This window comes from Labrus mixtus, chromosome 3 (assembly GCF_963584025.1).
Source record: "Labrus mixtus chromosome 3, fLabMix1.1, whole genome shotgun sequence".
Taxonomy (NCBI): Eukaryota; Metazoa; Chordata; class Actinopteri; order Labriformes; family Labridae; genus Labrus; species Labrus mixtus.
The window spans coordinates 17,496,319-17,517,912 of record NC_083614.1 but is presented as its reverse complement, the minus strand read 5'-3'; the positions used below and the strand labels follow the sequence as shown (position 1 = coordinate 17,517,912).

The following is a 21,594-nucleotide window of genomic DNA, read 5'->3' as shown; positions in this document are numbered from 1 at the left end:
GATACAATGACCCAATTTGACATTGTCAGACCAAACTAGTATTAACTTCCACATCTGGCACTTCGATTATCTCTCCGTGCTACTGCAGCTAATGGGAACGTCAAAATATCGGCTTACCATTCCTATCAGACCCCTCTATGAAAAGGGCTGATGTATTGGTCCTCTGTTACCTACTAAAAGACCTCTTTTGCACCACAGTGAAAACCTATACAGCAGCATTTCAAAGGTCTGTTTTTGTTTCCACACCGTTTGACCGACACATTTCTCTTTCAGAAGCTCTCTCTGTGGTCGAAACATTGAATCTGTGCATTCAGACAGAGTGATGAGGAGACACTGCACACGACAAAGGTATTCTGTGGACACGTGTGTATGCATAAATGTGTGTTTTTGTGTGTATGTATGTGTGTGTGAGAGAGAGAGAGAGAGAGAGGGGGGGGGATGTATGTTGTCATCTATCATATCTCTTGATTTACAGTGGCTCTGTATCAACCCGGCTTTGCTTACTCCAAAAGACCCATGAAAGGACTATTTGGTTCTTTGTTAAAAAAAATAGTCACAGTTGTTGAATTCAATAACTGTTAACTTGTTTAACTTCACCCCTGAAGAGTGATGGTCCAAATGTAGCATGGACAAGGCCTTGCGTGTTAAATTGGTGTAACAGATCTTCTAGAAATAAAAAAATTAAAATGCTCGAAGTTCCTTTTTAGACCCTCTAGAGCAAAAGTGGAGGTTGACGATTAAACAAGACAATTGTCTGGGCAAATGTAAGCTGCCAATAATAGCATGTATGTCAAGCCAACTTTGAACTTAAGAGTGTTACTCTCTCATTACTTTCCTACATTTTGTGAAATTACACCGAATGCATAACAGCAGATAAACGTTGGGTCCTGGATGTCACGTAACTGAATTAGTTGATGTTACTGAGAAACTAGTCATCAGTAGTTATAGGAACTTGGAAGCAGAAAGGCTGTGATGTTGAGTTGGGTACCTTTTAAAATGACCAGCAATCATGAGGCTGAATGACAACTTTGTAAAAGCCAGCTGCAAACACATGGTCAATTAAAATGGTCTAATATTTGCTTACATTTCACTTCTCTGCAATTCAAGCAAGAATCAAATATATGCTTCATCTGCCCTTCACCTCCCTTTGCACTGCTCTGCTCTAATCTATATTCAATTAGCAGACCATTGACTGGTGAAGTTGCAGCCTCAAACAATAAAGAAGTGTGTTTGGTTAACCCCTTTTAGCACAAACCACATTCAGGACAGCTAATTTCATCTTGGGCATGGTAACTCATCTGCAATCCTGCATGTTTAACCACAACTTTACCCTACAACATAAATATATCTGAGATCTCATTGAGCTCTTTGCTTAACCGAATGAGCCCTAGCCGGGATTTCAAATGATATTTGGTTTAAACCAAGTTGAAATGAGCTAACATTTCGTTTCAAAAACTCAATTTTGTTTCATAATTTTGATAGCTTGTTTATTTTAGCATTGAAACATTGATGGGAATGATGATTGTAGCTGTATTTGTCAAAAGTAATTTTGCAGCAAAGGGGGAAATCCTGTCACGTTAAGATGTTAATTAAACCGACTGTATTTTTCATCCTAAAATATAAATACGACACTTTATGGGCTGTTTGATGTTAAAAAGAAGGTTCAGAGATATTGTAAAGAGTGAAGTTATTCTCCACAGAAGACCACTGCGCATGCCCTGACTACCTGGACAGAAAGAAGCCTGGGGGCTGATGTAGTTATTTCATAGCTGACAGAATCAAAGTTTTACCAAAATGTTGGTCGCTGATGGTGCAGCGCATTGGACTAGAATGCAGGGTGTTGATAGTTTGAGACCACGTGTACTGTATACTATCTTCAGACGCTATAAATATGAGATGCATCTTGAAAAATCGTGTGACAGATTGTTGATTGTGTGATTTCCTGCTTAAAATCTGACATTCAGTCAACGTCTCCAAATACTTGGTGGAAGAACTTTCACTTTTGAAAGACTTTTAAACATCTTTTCTAAAGAACAATGCTTGCTGGAAACCTGTAGATAATCGAACACACCTAATTTTGGAACTGCTTATATTGCCTTCTTTAAACCAACCATTGGAATTTATATAAACATCCCTGCTTGCATGACACAGATGAAACAATCTGCCTGTAAATATTGTCATACCAAGCCCTAATGTCAATAGTTGGCGGTAAGAAATTAGAGGACTCCTTTTGTCGACCTCTGTATTTGGAAGCCTTTAAGTTTAGAAATAACTAGTGATTTTATACCATTTCCTCATTTTGACAGGTCCTCATTTTCCGGGCCTGATTAATAGTATAACTTGAGACACGTAAGCTTTTAGCGAACGGTTTCACCTTTCTAACTGTTTAGTTTGGAATGCTTTGTTTTTCACCAAACTAAAAAGGGGGTCAAAGACGAACATTCCCATCCTCTTATTAGACCCGTTTAAATTTGATACATCTAAATATGAATCCCATGTCTACAGTGGATAGACACCATATGGTTTTTGGATTGAAATGGTTTAAGCTGAACAGAAAAACACCCATAGCGCTGACATAATTTATGTTGCTGAAGCCCTAGTCCAATGATTAGAATCTTTTTCCTCTCCTTCTTTTTACAGACCCTGTTCCTTAAGTAGATTTTGCGAGGTCACCTGCAGTTTTCATTGTGACATCAAGTCATTAACTGTCTCTCTGTTCATATTTTTATTGTTCGGGTCATACAGTGTTAGTATGTGCTTACACAATCACACTGGCCAGCTGTGATATGTGAACTGCAGACAGGATATGAAGGATGTGCCCTTGATGCAGCGTTTATGTGGGTGAGACCCTCCAGTAGGCTCATTGCATGAGATAAAAACAAACACAGCAAAGCAGCTCATGTGCTGGAGATCTGCTGCCTGAGAATAACAAAAACATTCTTTACAGAACACTTTCCAACAAGGAAGCGCAACATCAATCAACATAAGATCATATAGGTTTGAATCATAAGATCTCATATCCTGAAGCTTTGGTCCGTTTGGTCGGACAAATCTCTGATGGGAAGCCAACGTTTGCATCAGGAGACTTTTCAGAGAAATCAGAGTCTATGGTGGGAAAATGAGCTTTCTTAAATTCCTTTTATTTCATCCAATGTGTCCAACACACGTAAAGGCTGTATACTAAAAAACAAACAAGAGATGGTGGAAGTGTGAACTTTTAGATGTATACAAATACATTTACCCATTTCTTTTACAGCGTCAACCTGAGTAATCTAATATTAAACGATTTAATGAAAGAAGCTATAGGGAATTTCCAGCACCTTGTTGCGATTTTCAAGGCCAAACATTGGTATTTTCACCTTAGAGGTATTTTAACCTACAGCTGACCAGTTACTGTATCTGTGTTTTCACAAATTGTCCCAAATTTGCGGGGGATGAGCACACACACATACACACACATGCAATTTTTCACCCTGACTTCACACAGACATTTTCCTGCCAGCCTTTTAATAAAACTTGTGAAATTATGGGATGAGCGACTGTGAGAATGCAGCAGGAAATATTCAGGACAATTCAACACCAGTGAGCCAGCAGTGGGTGACGACGTTTCCATCACAAGTTAAGTGCAATCTTTGTACATGTTATGAAGCTACGTCATACACTTTTCTGCTTGCCAGTTTAATATTGTCACCTTGTGCCCTGATACTGTGGATACATCCAATTAGATGTAAAACTGATATACCCATGGGCACTGGTGGCACTGGTGGCGCTGGTGGCGCAGTGGTTAGTGTGCGCACCCCCAGAAGGCTATGGACCTGGTCAAGTGGGCAGCCCAGGTTCAAATCCCAACTGTGGCTCATTTCCCACATGTCATTCCCCACTCTCTCTCTCCCTGATTTCAGACTCTATCCACTGTCCTATCTCTACAATAAAGGCACAAAAAGGCAAAAAAAAGTTAAAAAAAACAACTTTGTCCCTTCATCCACCATCTTGGAGTACTGCAGTGTCTTTTTTACGTCATGCCTTGCCTCCTGAAACCCTCCTTGGCTGTCCTGACATTTTTTTTTTTTACTTTTCAGTAGTGAAAACAGCTATTGTATTTTAAGATGAAATAAAATGGGACTCATGAATGATGCTTACAAACAATATAACAGTTGCACTGTTCACATAAACATTTTCTCTGAGAGAGAGTAGAGAAAGACAGGTCATTTAAGGCAAAATCAAAAGACTCCTATATTTCTCTGCTCCTTCTCCGCTGTCTCTGGACAGTTTTCTGGATGCTGTCATTGTGCAATGTCTGACAGACTTCATTTGAACAGCACATATCTCACTTCAGCATAGTGTAAATAGTCAAAGCTTTTATTGGATTCACAGGTGCATCTGTGAATGCTATCTTCTTTCTTCCAATAGACTCTGTCCAGGCTCAGTCTGTTGGTGTAGCGTCTCCATCTGTGAAAATACTTGTTCATTTAGAAAACTGAAAAACTGTGTGAATAATTATGAGAGCAGAGTAGTTAAAAAAGACTGTTAGCCATCATTCTCATCTATTTGCCAGCTTTGATGAGTTATTAAGTATTGAATAGTGTCATTGTAATGAGTATTTTAATGGTATAAAAAGATAATTTATTTCACATATTATTGAGCACAACTTTAAACAATGTGCTTTAACACAGGATGTATGCATTATTGCTAATGCACCAATAAAGATGTTCAGTTCAAGGAACTTCTCATTACAGATTGCATCAAAATCTTATCAACCATCGGTTTCGTGCATTTGCTCTGAAGTTTCCTGTTCACTAGAAATGATGACAACATCAACAGGTGACAACAAAGATAACATGTTGAATGTGTTCAATCAGCTCTCACGGGATCCTGTAGACATTTTTTTCATAAAGTTTCATAACTTTAACCAATAATGTTCAGGTAGGATAATAAACTTCAATCATCAATTCAATTTTGAAGTGCTACCTGAATATAATCTCTAACATTACATATGGAAACTATTTTGTTTGCAGTGACATAACCAGATTGTCAGTGCTATTTTCATTCGTTGATCATCTGGCTTTTTAATGATCGTGTCCCAATTTCTTAGTCAAAAATAATTGTCAAGTAATTTGATTTATACACTGATGTTGACTCAGTACAGTAAATGACATACAATAATTGTACAGGAAACGCAGATGTACTCAGAGAGTACATCTGCAAAGCCGACTAGATGCATTTTTGTAATGACAGAAGATATTCTTTTCCTCTGCATCAAAATGTAAACAGGCAAGGAAATGGGGAAAGGAGAGACATGTTATGAATGAGTCAGTATCTTTTTTTAAAATGCAAACAAGTAACTTGAATTAACTTGAACATAAAAAGTACATTTGTTATAATTTGGTGGAGAATTAAATTGATTTTGTACCCAAAACTAATAAATGTTAGACCTTGCCTTGTGTTAAGCAGAATGATAATGATTAATAGGATTTTCTGGAAGTAGATCAAAAGGATTCTTTTGAGATCAGAAGAAGCTTTTCTTACTAAAGGGATTAGCTAAGATTGTGTGTTTGTGTTTGTGTGTGTGTGTGTGCGTGTGTGTATGTGTGTTTATTGAGCCCATTTGGGAATGCTGTCTTACTCTGCTGTCTGGGAAAAGTCTTATTTCTCCTGACAGGGGTGACGTCTTCCCATCATTGACGTTGAGTTACAGTCTTGGAATTTAGACTCGTCCTGTCCTTTCTTGTGGACAGTAAGAGCTTCTATTTGTCGGATGAAATCCCCAGAAGGGTTGCAACACACTGCTTACTGGAAACACTCACACACATAAACAGGTTGAACCCTCCGAACAATGTTTTCTCAAAAGTTGTTTTATTTGCTTGCCCTGCATGGGATTCAGTATTGATTCATGTTTTTATTTAAGTAAATTGTAATGTAAGCTTAGAATGTCTATTAGAAGTCAAAGTTTCTTCTTGGTTTCAATAGTAAAACAGATGTGTAAGTGCATGAATGATCTACAAAAGCATCAACTTTTGTAAGTATGAGAAATTGACCCTTAGATTTCAGCATGAGGCTCATTTTGAAAATATGGTCAGATTAAGAAAAGAATGATTATAAAGCAGAGCATTCTTTAGGTGGTTGCTCAGGTGCAGCACCAGGTAGGTTTGAGTTGGTGTGTTCATTGTATATATTACATAAGTCACTCGTAATGCTTTGGAATTATGCACTTGAGACTTCCACCAACAATTCTAATATAATTATAATATGTTTTTTAAGGATACATTTTTTGTGTTTGTGCATGTAAACAAAATGTCCCGCTGACCACCAGTCAGAGGTGAGGTCATGTTCAATATTTTCTTTTGGTCTTTTCTCACGTTGTGGGAAATGAGGTGGTATGCCATATCTTCAACGTGATGTTAACATTCAGTAGGGCTAAAACCGCAATAAGCCACAGTGGTCTCCTTTTTGAAATGAAGCAATTGAGATTGAGCAATCTCAATCCAATTCACTTCATGCTCAACAAAACTAAGATAGTAGTAGAGGCCACAATGTGGTAGTTAAAGAGCCCATATTATGCCCTTTTTGGGGTTTGTATATTTAATCTATGTACCTACTTTTGTACGTTCACAATAGTTAAAGTCCGAAAAAAGTGTCTGTTTTCATGTACTGCTCCTCCTTGCTCCCTCTACGTTCTGAGTCCGTCAGCTACGCTCTGCTGAGCCCCCACTGCAGAGCCCCACGTGGGCCAAGTCTGCTCTGATTGGTCTGCCGATCTGCTCTGTCGTTATTGGTCAGTTGCTCAGCATGATTCTCGGAAATGTCCCACCTCTTTTACCATATTGGGAATGCAGCCACTGGCTCCGTCCGAGGGGAGCATAAACATTAGCACCTTAGCACCTTAGCACTACTGTGCTACCGCAGGCTACGGCATATCGTGGGCGTGCTACAGAAGTTAACGGGCGTGCAACATGAGCTGCTGGGCTTGCCACAACGAGCCAATGGGCTTAGATCAGTGATCTCACACTGACAATGACGTCGGACTGACAAATTTTTATCGAGGGGGGCTAGAACCGAGCGTTACATGCAGTTAATGCTACAGCTAACAGGAGGACGTAGGAGAAGCAGCGTTTCCACGGACTTTGAATTTTTGCACATAGATGTGCCTAAACATGCACAGAACACTTGGAAAACACACTAAAGGGCATATAAAACCAGAAAAAGCATAATATGGGACCTTTAAAGTAAAAAAATAAAGTCCATAAAACAAAGGGAGATATGAACTAAGTGACTATTATGATATGCAAAATTGATTCTTTGTTGCACAGAGTCAGCTTATATAAGAAAATGCTTGAACACAGTCAGTGTTACATCAGCTTGTCTCCTTCAGACTATAAATATCTGTTGCCATATGTGATTTTGTTGAACCATGTTTGATCCATCATTGCTAATCTAGGAATGTCTGTTTCACTGTCTTGTGGCTTTTATGATCACCGATGTCCTTTCTTCATAATAAACATGTAATATATGCTGTGATTGATGTGTTTTATCACTCTTATTACATTCCCTATTTCCGTGTTCCTGTGCCCGATGGCTAAACCAGCCCATCTCCTCAGCCCCAGGGTCCCTATAAAAGTGACGGGCTAACAGTAAAGGCTGCGTTATATAGAGCAAGTTCCTCTCTGTGATTCCCATTACTGCCTTGGACTCCAGGAGCTCACATCCCAAAAACCTGTTCATACTTTTTCATCTCATCCAACCACACCTCCTCCTTTAGCTCTATACTTCAGCACATGAAAACTCTATTGTGCATCATTCAAAACAACAACAGTGAAGTTTTCTGACTTAGATATAAAGAGGGACATACTTGAGTCTAGACTGATGAAGCTATGTAACAGATATCAGCACTGTGGTTGGTCGGCAGCATACTTTTAGGCTTAAGCATGCTGTAGAAAAGTTGAGCCGGTTATACCCACAACTTTATCTTGGTTTTGTAAACTCTTTATATTTCTAACCCAGCCTTATTAAGAACTTTTTTCACAGTCATTGTTCAAAGCTAGGAAGCAGCTTCCCTTTGGCAATGCCTCAAAAGTTTCTTTTCCTTTATTTTTGCCAAACTGAAACAAAATCAGTCTGCAGAGCCCACAAGCTTTGTACATGTTAGGATTTTCCTTCGATTTATGTTATGAATACATTTTTCTAAGAAATATAATATTTCATTTCCTAACAGAAGAACATTTACCAAAATGGCTTTTACTGGTTGATGAAAAAACAGTCGGCCGATTGATCTCCTTTCTCTTCTTCGGAATCCTAATAACTATTTCATTCTTCTGGTAGCTCAGGGTCACGTTGTCCTCTCATTTTCATGCACCAGACACGTTTAATAACTATTCGTTTTTGAAGCAGTCGTGTGACATCATAACATGAGAAAAATGTTACCTTTGGAGCTGTGTGACAGACAGAGAGACTCCTCTGAGAAAGCCAAGGATCTGGACATGAAATGGCATTACAGAGTAGAAGGATCAAAGGAACAACTATTAACAATCACACATAGGTCTGAGTTATGCCCAGGCTTATTTGACTCACTCACAACTGAACCTGTGGTTACCAATGTATGAACAAGGTGTCGTTTCATGTGGTATTCATTTATTGAAACGGGAACTTACCCCACATATTTAATACCTATTTTTTTCCTTATGAACAATGTTATTCTTCTACATTCTAATGTTCATCCCAGCTCAAATATATCATAACTTAACATATTAGGTTTCTTTATATCAAGAATCACTATTACCCTGAAAATGAAAGTTTTCATACTCTGAAGGTGATTGAGTGCTCCTCCTTATATGCACTCTAAGAAATTGCTGTAAATTTACAAGGAAATTTCAACAGTATGATCCTGTTATGTTTGAATACAGGACATTACTGTATTATAATGGTTTATAACAATATTTTACTGTATTATTGCTTGAAGGAAACAAAACAGTAATTTACTGTAGTTTTTGCAATGCATTTTGGGAAAAAAGAAGTTGAGGCCACATGGTTGAAAGGACAGTGGAGTTGGCTTTGTCAGATTGTCATCCATCTCCATCCTGACAATTAAGAGGTGAGTGCCTTACTGCTTTGCTAGTTAGAATAGGCAAAAACCATCACTTACTAAGTTTGAAGTCATTTGTGGGATTAATGTTAGCTAGATTTGGAAATTACACAGAAACACTGCAGGCAGACACACACGCAGTGAGTGAATTCTTTGCCAGCTAACATTAGCTTGAAATACAGATCTTAACAGTTGCTAAATGGGACAAAAAACAAAACATTTTCTTGTAATGTGGTTAACTAAGTGGCTGGGCTATAAGGAACTTGACTTGCTTGCCTGGTGGTACTAGAATGGTAAGGTTAGCTAACAAAAACAGTCACTTTTTCTTTGTTTCAGCTTCAACTGACACTGACTATTGATTAAATATTGAATTAGAAATGATGATTAACTGGGCCTACTAGGCAATATGGCCATAGATAGTATGATATACAGTATTTGAAAATGTATAAAAGGAAACTTTAGTGAGACTGTCAGAATTGGCCTGAAGCATGTTTTTTTTTTTTTTTCTATTTCAACACATAAAGCTTCTGCCATACATCCTGAATTCATGTACGTAAAGTAATTCCAGGACTTATTTTTAGTCATACTAGTTTTACTTCATACTTTTACTTTACTTCTTTGTATATGGAGAATATTCAGAAAGGATTGTCCATATGATAATGTTTACTGTTCAGCTGGAGCTGCTTTTGTTCTAATGTTGTTTTTTCCCTTTACAGAATCCTTGTGGCAGTTTCAGTCTGGAAGGAGAAATCAGAAGGAGGTGCTGGTCCAGGGACCCAGTTTCCCTCAGAGGACAGGTTCAGGTTCAGTTATGAAACTATGACAGATTTTTTTTTTCACTTCTCTGTTTAAAATGTATCTACCAAAACTCTTTTATGCACTTTTTATACATTGGAAATGGCCTTTGCTAAATGTCTAAATGTAAATATTTGTGCGAGATTTTTTGCCTATTTAACCTTCATGTTCTTAAAGTGTATTTTCTTTGTTTTTGTTACAGTTTCAATAAAGACAGATGTGATTTGAGAAGACAGTTTGAAGTTGTATTATTTGTCTTAACATTTTAAGTTGCAATTTTAAAGGCACTGTTTACTTATTATTTTAAAACATGGTGTTTTATAACCTGACATGCAAGGAATCATTTACCAAATCACTAGGTTTAGAAACTAAATATATTATGTCCATTTTGGTAGAAGGAAAATGAATCTATAGCTAGGTGTAATATTTACAATTCACAGTAAAAATCTGCAAATATACCTCTTGTGAAGAAGTGTAAATAAACAGTATTAAACAGTTAATCCTTTCAACAGTATTTTCCTGTTAAGGTTTAAAATAACAGCTTTTTGCTGTATTTACAAAAACGGTAGAAAACTGTAAATTTCAGCAACAGCAATATATCGTAATTTTACAGTAACTTCCTGGCAACCCTACTGCCAGTTGTTTACCGTTTTTTAACAGGGGGAATTTCTAAGAGTGTGTGGTCAGAAGTCACACAGTTTGCATAGAAGACAAACACTTCCTTCTTCCTGGTACAAGAATGTATATAAAGACTGATACTCTCAACGATGTGTGCCAACTTAGACTAAACTCTCACCATGCATATCCACGCTAGACTGGCAGCCCTGATGCTTGTGCTGACTCTTGATGGTCAAGGTAAGTTTGGCAGCAAATTCACAAGCGGTAAAAATAGATTTTCTTTCAGTTTGATATAGAATTTACTTCAGAAACAGAACTCCTACACTTTCACTTGTAAACATTGTGAATAATGCTTTGTATAAGCCATGCATTTTAATTTGGTTGTTTCTGGTCCAACTCTCTTTGTTTGGTTTTTAAGAATATATTAGTAGAATTGTTTTAATTTCTGTGGTCTAACAAATGAACCATATCATCTCTCCCTGTGCATGTGTTGGTTCTTTCTGGGTACTCCAGCATTCTTATGAGGAATTGCTTGTACAGTAGGTGTGATTGGATGTGAAGGGTCTCTGTCTCTAAGTGTCAACCCTGTGATTGAAGGTCGACCTGTCCAAAGTGCACACTGCCTGTCGCCAAATGACAGCTGTGATCAGCACTGTACATATTAATTATATTATTATTATTATTATTATTATTATTTTATTTAAACTATTTCTTCAGTCAGTTATATATCATGTGAAATATCTTGGATATCAAGAAGTGATGAATGCTCAGTTCAGTTTTTCATTCAGAAATATTTTCTATAGTTCACACAGGAAGAATCATTGGAGGACGTGTGGCGAAAGCACATAGCAGGCCGTACATGGCACTTGTGAAGTATGGCTTGGACAGACACTGCGGAGGATTTCTTCTAAACGAGGATTTTGTCATGACAGCAGCCCACTGCCAAGACAGGTCACATTAATACACCTTGTTACACAAGTGATAGTGGAATTTCAAGAAACTCTGGAGCCCCTGCATTCATTTCTCATCCTACAACAACATAAACCCATAACTTAATGATAATGATTAATGATACCTATAGGGCAACAATATGATATAAGATGCCTTAACAAATCATTGCATGAATTCAAATTCCTTAAATGTTATGTTTTTGCACAAAAGATACAAACAAATAATTTATTTTGAGACATGTTCTGCATTCTTTCTTTTCCTTTTAGCTCGTACACAGTCCTATTAGGACTTCACGATGCCCATAATCAACGGGAGGTACAGAGCATATCCGTGGAACAATCATTCCCACATAAAGACTTCAACGAACAAGATTATAGTCATGACATAATGCTTCTTAAGGTAAGATAACCCTTCTAGTTCAAATCAAAAAGTTGCTATTTAATGATTGATGGTTACATATTTTAAAGATGTTTTAATCTCTTCCGGCCCCTCAAGCTGAGCTCCAAGGTAAAATTAAACGATCATGTGGCACCCATTTCTATGGCGGATCGAAGTAAGGACTCTCTGCCAAAGTCCTGTTCAGTCTCAGGCTGGGGAAGAAACAACAGCAGCGAAAATATGTCTGTGGTACTCAAGGAAGCCAATGTCACCCTGATTCAAAATAAGAACTGTGAAAAGCAAAACCTGTACTGCTCTGAAGGAGAGCCGAGACCAGCTGAGGTATACGCACATTTTTGTTACATACCATGGACCAACATTAGTCAATCATCACAGTAACAGCCATCACTGCATTTTATGTACTTCCAGGGAGATTCTGGGGGACCATTGGTCTGTGAGGATGGGAAAGCATACGGGGTGGTGTCCACTGAATCCTATCATCTCGATGGCCAAGTGATCGTTTTTTACACAAAGATTTCTGACTATGGGAGCTGGATCAATGCAAACCTGAAAAATGCATGAAAAACTTCTTAAACATAAAAGATTAGATTTTTTCCAAAAATATTCACCAAATTCAAAATTTATAGTTTATACATTTACATTTGAAGATTGTGATACCAATATCATGAATTAAAAAAAATCTGCTCGTGTTATGGAAACCAAAATTTTCTTTAATGTTCTTTAATAATCTCAATGAAGTGTTTTACCTAGTTTGGCCTATAGATAAAGTAAAATGTTTTGTATTCATGCTACAACTTTTTTTTTGCTACAAGAGAAGATAACTGTACAACTAATAAGCCAATCATGGAACACAGATTTAAACCAGAAATGTAAGAGACTCAATGCTGTTTAAAGATGTAATATACAGTAAATAACAATTACAATGCATATCATTCTGCACCTATATGGCAAATTATATACTGTAGGTTGAATATATCATTTATATGTGTATTTCTCTTCCCTGACTTGATGGAAGATCCTCAGTATTTTTTAAAAATCTTTTTCAAAATGTAACTCTTGCTCTGTCATTGAATGTGCTCTGCATCGCTGTACTCTGTCTGAGAATGCATTAAACCAACAAAAATACAACACTGCCTCCTTGTGAAATAAATGAACTGTTGCAGCTGAAGGTTAAGCATTCACATCATGAGGAGCTAAATAGAGCTGAAGCTCTTCTCTCTGATTTAAACAGCTCATTACCAAGCCATTTGTATATATGACCATTTTCTTCTACTTTTTGGTGTTTGAAGTTTGGAGTAGACACTGGCGGTGTCTACTACTGTAGGCATGTTTAAACTGAACAACCCTGAAATTATGCCGTGGTAAAACTAATGGGCTAAAGTAAATTTGGACCTCTTTAAATCAATCAATCAATCAATCAATATTTATTTGTATAGCACCAAATCACAACAAATGTTATTTCAAGGCACTTTATGTAAGAGCAGGTAAAAGACCTTGGTCTTTGTTATATTATCTACAAAAGCCCAACATTAATCCTTCATGAGTGCTAAGCAACATATAGCAAAGTCAGTGGCAAGGAAAATCTTCCTTTAAGAGGCAGAAACCTCGAGCAGAATCAGACTCATGATGAACAGGCATCCGTTTGAACTGTGCTGGGCTTGGAAAGTGGGTTAGAGGGAGATACAGGAAGAAGGAGGAGGAGGGAGACATACAGAGCAGCAACAACAACTATGAATAACATAGATTTATAGCTACATTGTAAGCAATAATGGTAAAGAAAGGTGTAGTATTAGCGTGAACAGCTAATTATGATAATAGACCAATCAGTCTAACATTAAGAGTAGTAACTGTAATGATGATGAAATGGGGAGGACTGATTATGTTAAGGTTGAAGTTTAAAAGACACCATCTTTCTTTAGAAAATGACCTCTCTTATTTATCTTTCAGTCATCTACACATATTGTATAACATCTTCATTTGTTTTACATTTCAGACACAGGCAAACATTTTTATCGAGATAAACTAATTCAAAACATTATTTAGTAGCAACGGTGTAATGTTGGTGTTCCAGTGTGTGATTTTAAATAGTGCTACAGTGTTATAGTATGGTATGTAGGAATTTGATAATGTTAGATTTATATATTAGGTCAGCTATGAAGCCTCGAAGCGAATTACAGTTGCCATTTTTGCAAATTGCGCAACAGTGCCATAACAAAGTTCAAAGCTTTGTACTTTTTGTACATTCAGTCCCCTGGAGGGTAAACTTGGTGTCCGTGGCAGAGTCATGGGACTCTTCCCCAGTAGTGGTACCACGAATATTATGTCATCAGATACGACACATATGTTTAGCCCTGCCTGTTGGCAATTTCATATTAATACTGTTTCGCCGCTGTAATGCCTCTGTTACTACCTTGGATGTCGGCTCAGGGACAGGACAACTTTGACCTATGACTGTGTGATACACTGAGGCATAAGGGGTGTTAAAGTACCAGTTTTGAGACACCCTTTTGTCTCAGCATGCTAAGTCTCTTTAGTGAATCTAATCAGGAGCAAGTCAATAAATAGTGGCAAATTGTCTTTGGAAAAGGCAGAGCTTTCTAAGGCCATATGGATGACTTTCCCAGGCTCTCTATATTTAAGCTGTAATACAGCTGAGTGAAGGGGTTTAGGGTAGAGACTGGGATTGGGCCCATATATTATTTGACTTCAAAGAGAAACCCAAACTTTTCTGACACCAAACATATTTGATCTTTACTTCCCAAAGTCCAGCCAAACACAAGCACTCCATAAATGCACATTTCAGGGATATCCCACCAGTATAATTGTTCTTTTTTATTTATACAAAGCAAACCACACAACCCAATGTATCCCTTTTTATTGACTGAGCACTGGACTGTATGCTTTGCTGATTTTATTCAGGCTCCTATAACTCCAAATTGACTTCATATTTCTCCTCTTTGCAACATGCAGCTGTTTGAGAGTATGGTTGTCATCCCAATTAAAAACCCTAGCTCCCTGATATACACTCTAAGCAATGTATCATCTACTGGCTTGGTATTTCTCACACCATAGCTCTCCACTTCCACCAAATTTAGGAAATGAGCTGACCATGCTGACACATAGTTCCCTGACCATACTGAGCTATTACAGCCCATTCAGACCTACCTATCTCTTAAATTCTCTGTTGACAGCCATCATTCCCCCTCCTTAGTGACACTTACTTACTTACTTATTTGCATACTCCACATGAAGTTAAGTTAAGGGCATAGTATCGTTTCTGGCAATTGAGCATGGCTGAACATGTATGATTGAAATAATTAGACCTCAAATAATAAAGAAGAAGCAAAACCTGATTGACACCTTCAGTAGAGGAAATTGTGAAGATGTTTATCAATACTTCCTCTAAAGTAGAAAAGCAAGATTAACTGTGCAAGAACATTTCAAGGATGTGGCCAAGCAACACTCAGATACACATAACCTAGACCTCACTCGAATCAGAGAAGAAAAATTAATGGAAAATCTACATTTTATTTACAATGAATTTAATTTAGATTATTACAATAGATAAATCAGTACTAAACCATACATACTTATAAACAGGAAGGGTGTCATACACATGGTTATTTTTTCACACACAAACAAAGGGGACTTTTCTGCACAACAGAAAGTAGACCAACACATCTTATAAACATCTTTTATTCATATTGAGCCTTATTATTACACCATGCAATATCTGTTTAACACAGCTCATATGTATATTCATAATTGTAAATTTTGTTTTTATCTTTAAGTCACTGCACTTTGTACATAGCTTATTATCATATCTTACTTGGTACTTATTGTTTATTATTATCTCTATTCTATTTTATATTTCCTACAGCTGTATTGTGTTTAAGAGCAACAGTAACAATCGAATTTCCCCCTTGGATTAATAAAGTATTTCTGATTCTGAGTCTGAAATACATCAATACGATACATATACAATTACATAGGAAAATATAAATATCTTTATTCATTCTACTACATGAAAAATAATCTGCACATACTCAATACTCATGTGATATAGGATATGTTAGTGCTCTTTTAAAAGGTTTTTGCATGTTTACAAAGTAGACCACTCTTTAACATATAGAATCACCAGTCTGTCTTTCGGTTACATATACAGGGAGAAAGGTAGCTTAAGGTTATGACAGTACTCCATGGCTGCTGTCCTCGTGATAATTCTTGCTATCATTGTTACAGATTTTGTAACTGAGTGGAAACATGGATTGAAATCATTTACAAACTGATGTTTTAAGGGTCCTTACCAATGTTTATAAATTCATACCATTTTGATGCTGACGCTAACTTTAGAAGACATGGGAACCATCAGACGTGATCTTTCTCCTCCCCAGCTCACGTAGCTTCCTGTTACTCTCTGTCAACCACAAAATCTCACCTCCCCCCTTCCTTTTAATGATCGTGAGGTCTGCAAAAATGTTTATACATCAGCTATTTCATGCAGCCTAGATTGTATCAAGATGCTCATCAGATAAAAATGGGGTCATGTAATCAAGAATCTTCAGAACAGCTGCAACTTGAGTTGAAGCAGTAAACACAACCCAAGCAACTTCTATCTCTTAACCTGGTATCCAGACATGTAGCCACTGACTAGCTGTAAATTGCCACCGGTCTCTGCACTGAACAGCACAATATCCTTGCAAGTACATCTTTCTGTAGCCTCTGTGTTGCCCGATGCTACTAATAGTAATATGAGCAAATTAACACAGATAGTTTAGGTTCTTTTTTTCTTTTTATAAAAGTTAGAGTCTCTTTTTTTATATAAATCCTCCATTATCTAAACTGTTTTACCCATTCGGGTCACGGGGAGGTGGAGTATCGACTCCAGCTGTCATTAGGCGAGAGGCCGGGTATACAGGCCTGAACTGGTCTCCAGCCACACTCACATTTACACCTACGGGCAATTTAGAGTCACCAATTAACCTAATGATCATGCGTTTGGACTCTGGGAGGAAGCCAGAGTACCTGGAGAGAACCAACGCATGGACAGGGGGAACATACAAACTCCACTCAGAGAATCTTGCTTGCTGTGAGGCAACAGCACTAACCATTGCACCACCGTGCAGCCTCTATATAAACATAAAGTAAATATAATTATAATTATAAAATAAATCCTCTTTATTAATATTTAGCCTCATCTACTTTACTTTTGTATATACCCATTCATTATGTATTATTTAATTGCAACTGGTGATGATCTATACATTAAACACATATCTGTAGCCTACAGACATATCTGAACATATTCATAGTATGGATACACATCAATAGGCTACATAATCCTATTTTTACATACTGCTTTATTCTTGTTGCTATATTTCTAACTATATTCCTATTTATTTTAATTCTTTATATACTGTATATGTTCTTTTATTGCATATATATTTGACATTTGCTCATTTCAAAGAATACCTTTATTTTTTTTTCAGGGCCTTTACCACATACACATGTTTAAAAAGTTGAGGGAAAAAAAGCATCCAAAATGTAACGCATAACTTTAAGAAGAACCCTTTTTAATGCATATTGAGAAGCATTTGTCTATGACAGTTTGAACTTCAAAAATCATGCACTCTTACTCTAAATGTTTCCCTTCTGTTGGCTATAATCAGAACATCAGAAGTGTATGAGTACAGTTTGAAAGTGTTTGTATACCCAGTGATTTAAGGTCAGTGCTCTGCATTTCTCCATTATAATATAACTACCTCAGAGCATTGATACATCGTTTCATAACAAGGCTGAGTTTCAAGAGGTTAAATCAAATGAATCCTACTGTTCTGATGTTTTGGGGATGAGCTGAGATATTGAGATTTTACTTACTGCAAACTGTTTTTAATTCTGCATTCTGATTTAGCAGACAGAGATGTTTTTATAATTGGCTTAGAGATCACAACACACATGTCTTATTCAAAATGAGAATATGGTAAAAAAAAAAAAAAAAAAAACAGCATTCTTTTTAATACTAGTTCCAAGAAAATTCAATCTTGAGATTCTCAGAATGAGATGGAGAAATCGTTCATATGAATCTGGTTCAAACAGCCTCATATGCATGTACATATAAGACAAACACTTCCTTCTCCTTCTGATAAAAGGAAGCATTCAAAGACTGTTCTTGTCAGTGATGTGTGTCATTGCTCCTCAGGAACTTGGCTCGACTGATCTCACCATGACTATCAACTTTAAACTGATGATACTGATACTTGCACTGAATCTCAGTGGTCAAGGTTAGTTTTATTTTTAATGCAATGTATATTGTAGTGTTTAACACATTGTACTATAACATGCAGTTGATCCCTATATTAAAAAAAATTTGCAAGAGAGAGAAAGTACATGGGTATATATCTCATTATTTGTTTAATTTCTTCGGTCAGCTGAGTTTAATGCAGTGTTTCCCAGTTCATACAGGTGAAATCATTGGTGGTAAAAAGGTTGCACTGCACGGCAGGCCATACATGGTGCTGGTGGAGACACATGTGCAGACTGGAAATCAGACTGGAAAACCATCATACTGTGGTGGCTTCATTCTGAATGCAGAATTTGTGATGACTGCTGCACATTGCCAACCCAAGTAAGTCTAAAACTGCATGTTTACTAAGTTGGAATCCTGGTATTGCTCATATGATTTCTGATCCAAACAACAACTAAAGGTCATGCATTAAGAATGGAATTATGCAAAAGTAAGCATTTACATAATTTTATTTGAAAAGAATCCCATAGTGTGTCCCAAAAACTTACTTTTTGTTATATTTTTGCTCTAGTCATTTCAGATCCCACACAGTCTGGCTTGGATTTAACAAGTACAGTAACAGAAACATGAGCATACCTGTGGAGAAATCAATTCCTCGTAAAGACTTCAATGCAACTGATTGCAGAAATGACATGATGCTACTCAAGGTAAAAAGAAAAATCTTTCCCCATCTGCATGTTTTTTTTTTCAATTAATATTTAGGGCCTCTATTGAAAACTTTGTTATGAGAACTACATTTCTTTACTGAGACATGTTTTCAAGTTTCACAAGTTTCTCTCTCTGTTCTCACAGTTAAGCTCCAAGGTCAATTTTAGCCAAGATGTGCGTCCTATTGCGCTGGCAGGTGAAGACGACGACTTTTTGCCAAAATCATGTTCAGTCTCCGGCTGGGGAAGCACAAACTCGAATGGCAAACGTATGTCTCATGTACTCATGGAAGCCAATGTCACAATCATTGCCAGTGAGAAGTGTCCTAAGGAAAACTCCTACTGCTCTGAGGGGGAGACTGGACCATATACAGTATGTGCAATTTTATAACATGAAACAGACAAACTTGTGGTGATGAATTCCCTTTTTTAACAATCATGCTGTGTATATACAGGGAGACTCTGGGGGTCCATTGGTCTGTGAAGATGGGAAGGCATACGGAGTTGTGTCTGCCGGTAAAGAATCTGGTCAGCTCCTCCGTAGCTACACTAAGATTCCTGATTACAGAAGCTGGATCGATATGATTATGAAGAATCCTGAAAATGCTTTAATACTTGGCTGATCTAATTACAACATGTGAATATATCTGTTTGTGTAACAGTGGGGAGCTAGAAGTTGAGTCTGTTATAATTAAATGAGATGACCAACATTTTTATTTTTTTTATTTTCCATATGTTAAATGAGTCTTACTCAGTTGCTTTGAAAATATTTTATCAAAATTAGCTCAGCTTTTATAATTAAATATCCGTTGAGACTTCCTGTTGTTTGGTTCCGCTATGCAACATTATATGGTTAAATACATTACTGCTTTGTTCATCTTTTTTCTTTTTAATCTTGTCAAAATAACGGTTTCATTTCAGTTTGTTTTGTAATGACTTTTAAAACAAGAAACTGTTGCTCTCTTTCCATGATCTCTAATAATGAAATAAAATCAACAAAAAAGACAACACTGCCTCCTAGTGAATAAAATGCATTAGTTCATCAAGAACGGGTTCACTTTTCAGTCCATGGTCTGAAACTCTTTTTCTGAGCACAATATAAATCAAGTGTTTGCCTTTTGTTGAACAAACTATGTGATTGCATTTTAGGAATATTTGACACTGGACTTGCCGCTAATGTTGGACTATTTCCATTACACACGTATTCTCAACAATTAAGCACATTTACTGTACTCCAAACTCCTGAATATGAGACACTGAATCAAGCTTTCAAACTTTATGACCAAACTATATTAAATTGTAAGTCTGTGTGTGTGTGTGTGTGTGTGCGTGCGTGCGTGCGTGCGTGCGTGCGTGCGTGCGTGTGTGCGTGCGTGCGTGTGTGTGTGTGTGCGTGTGTGTGTGTGTGTGTGTGTGTGTGCGCGCGCACGTCTGATTTGCATTGAGAAGTCTTGGTTTTGATCAAAAGGCAAACTAAGAGCAGTTTGCTTCATTACACTGTACCTCTCTCTGTCCATTAATTTACCTGTGGTAAATATTCTTCGACTTATTGTCATTAAAGTGAAATTTGGCATTTTTTGCTCACATTTTGAAAAACCTATTATTTTTGTTTTTTGTTTGCTGAATATTGCATTTCTCAGGCAGTTTATTTTATTTTTTGCCATTTGACTGCTTCAATAAACATACTGTACATTCAGTCATCATGTGCACACTGCACACAATTTACTAAAATTTTGATAAAAATTATACAATTCCATTGGGGAATGCATATTGAGAAAATCTAGCAAGGCCTTATAGCCCCCATCCCTTCTTTAAAGCCCCCTCAGTATCCCACCCCCCATGTATCTTCAGTGGAGTAATAACTGACTTTGAAACATCAACCTGGATGAATTTAGGTAGTTATCATGAGCTGATATTTAGCCAATTATGTCATGCGATGTGCGTTTTTTGGTGGCTTTGATATGGATTTCCAATAGTTTGTGGCTGTAATTGTTTTAATTTTAAAGGAATTTCTCACATGTTGCACATTCAGTAACTTATTTCAATTTTACACCTTATAATTCAACAATATTTGAGTCAAATATATCGTTTCCCTCGTCAGCCATGTAGCCTCCTATAATATCACAATCCCTGGCACAGCATCTGCATGAGGTGGTCAAAGGTTGAGATGAATATTAAAATCAGTATGGGCAAATAAAGACTCTCGATCCTGAAACAAATGGTTTCATAACTGAACTGTATCCAAACTTTCTCCACAGTTAAGCAGTAGAACATGATGTTTAAGAACAAGATTACCATGCTTCTGACGCTATCACTAAGTGAAAATAACCACTACAGCTTCTAATGCGTGTCTATTATATAACTTCTTAAATGGACGAGTTTAAGAGGAAGTTGAATATTTTCCGCATTATTAAATGAGGACAAGTGCTTTTTAAGTTTCCTAAAGAGTTACAGTTGTATAACAAGGTATGTTGAGGACTTTTCAAATATGATCATAGCTGCATATTAACAGTGGAAACCCTACATAAAAACCTACTTTAGTTACCGCACAGTGACGCTTACGTTAACTGTTATGTATAAGGACGCTGTAGTGGATCTCCATATCATCTCTGACTAAAAATCTCATATAAGAGAAACAAAATGAACAAAAGCCAGAGAAAAGAGAAACTTTTACAAAAAGCTAGTTGCTGTCATTTGCTTGTTTTAAACATTATGTCCGTAATGTTGTCATCATGAGTGCCATTTATGAATAAAAAAGATGACAGCTTGTTTATATTGCTGTCATGTGCGGCCTACTCATCTAC

General features: G+C 37.0%; 4 protein-coding genes across 4 annotated transcripts in view; 2 read left to right on the top strand and 2 right to left on the bottom strand.

The window, feature by feature from the left end:
• Nucleotides 1-21,594, bottom strand: part of polrmt (polymerase (RNA) mitochondrial (DNA directed)) — a 511,894-nt gene that overhangs the window by 176,231 nt on the left and 314,069 nt on the right. The window lies entirely within an intron of this gene.
• tmem161a (transmembrane protein 161A) overlaps nucleotides 1-21,594 on the bottom strand; it is a 398,404-nt gene that overhangs the window by 209,139 nt on the left and 167,671 nt on the right. The window lies entirely within an intron of this gene.
• On the top strand, nucleotides 10,609-12,967 carry LOC132962152 (granzyme B(G,H)-like). The gene is made up of 5 exons (XM_061033426.1): nucleotides 10,609-10,726; nucleotides 11,293-11,440; nucleotides 11,707-11,839; nucleotides 11,936-12,160; nucleotides 12,248-12,967. Exons 1-5 carry the CDS (start codon nucleotides 10,669-10,671, stop codon nucleotides 12,398-12,400), a joined length of 717 nt encoding a protein of 238 aa, XP_060889409.1. The 5' UTR covers nucleotides 10,609-10,668; the 3' UTR covers nucleotides 12,401-12,967.
• LOC132962136 (granzyme E-like) lies at nucleotides 17,975-19,798 on the top strand. Its single transcript, XM_061033425.1, has 5 exons — nucleotides 17,975-18,120; nucleotides 18,293-18,464; nucleotides 18,655-18,790; nucleotides 18,936-19,163; nucleotides 19,246-19,798. Exons 1-5 carry the CDS (start codon nucleotides 18,018-18,020, stop codon nucleotides 19,411-19,413), a joined length of 807 nt encoding a protein of 268 aa, XP_060889408.1. The 5' UTR covers nucleotides 17,975-18,017; the 3' UTR covers nucleotides 19,414-19,798.

Bases quoted from the DNA above. Each gene is read 5' to 3' on its own strand.
- LOC132962152 (XM_061033426.1), top strand. From the start codon at position 10,669: ATGCATATCCACGCTAGACTGGCAGCCCTGATGCTTGTGCTGACTCTT. The intron at 11,441-11,706 runs GTCACATTAATA...TTTTCCTTTTAG, and splicing joins GCAGCCCACTGCCAAGACAG to CTCGTACACAGTCCTATTAG. The intron at 12,161-12,247 runs GTATACGCACAT...ATGTACTTCCAG, and splicing joins GAGAGCCGAGACCAGCTGAG to GGAGATTCTGGGGGACCATT.
- LOC132962136 (XM_061033425.1), top strand. From the start codon at position 18,018: ATGTGTGTCATTGCTCCTCAGGAACTTGGCTCGACTGATCTCACCATG. The intron at 18,791-18,935 runs GTAAAAAGAAAA...CTGTTCTCACAG, and splicing joins ATGACATGATGCTACTCAAG to TTAAGCTCCAAGGTCAATTT. The intron at 19,164-19,245 runs GTATGTGCAATT...GTGTATATACAG, and splicing joins GGGAGACTGGACCATATACA to GGAGACTCTGGGGGTCCATT.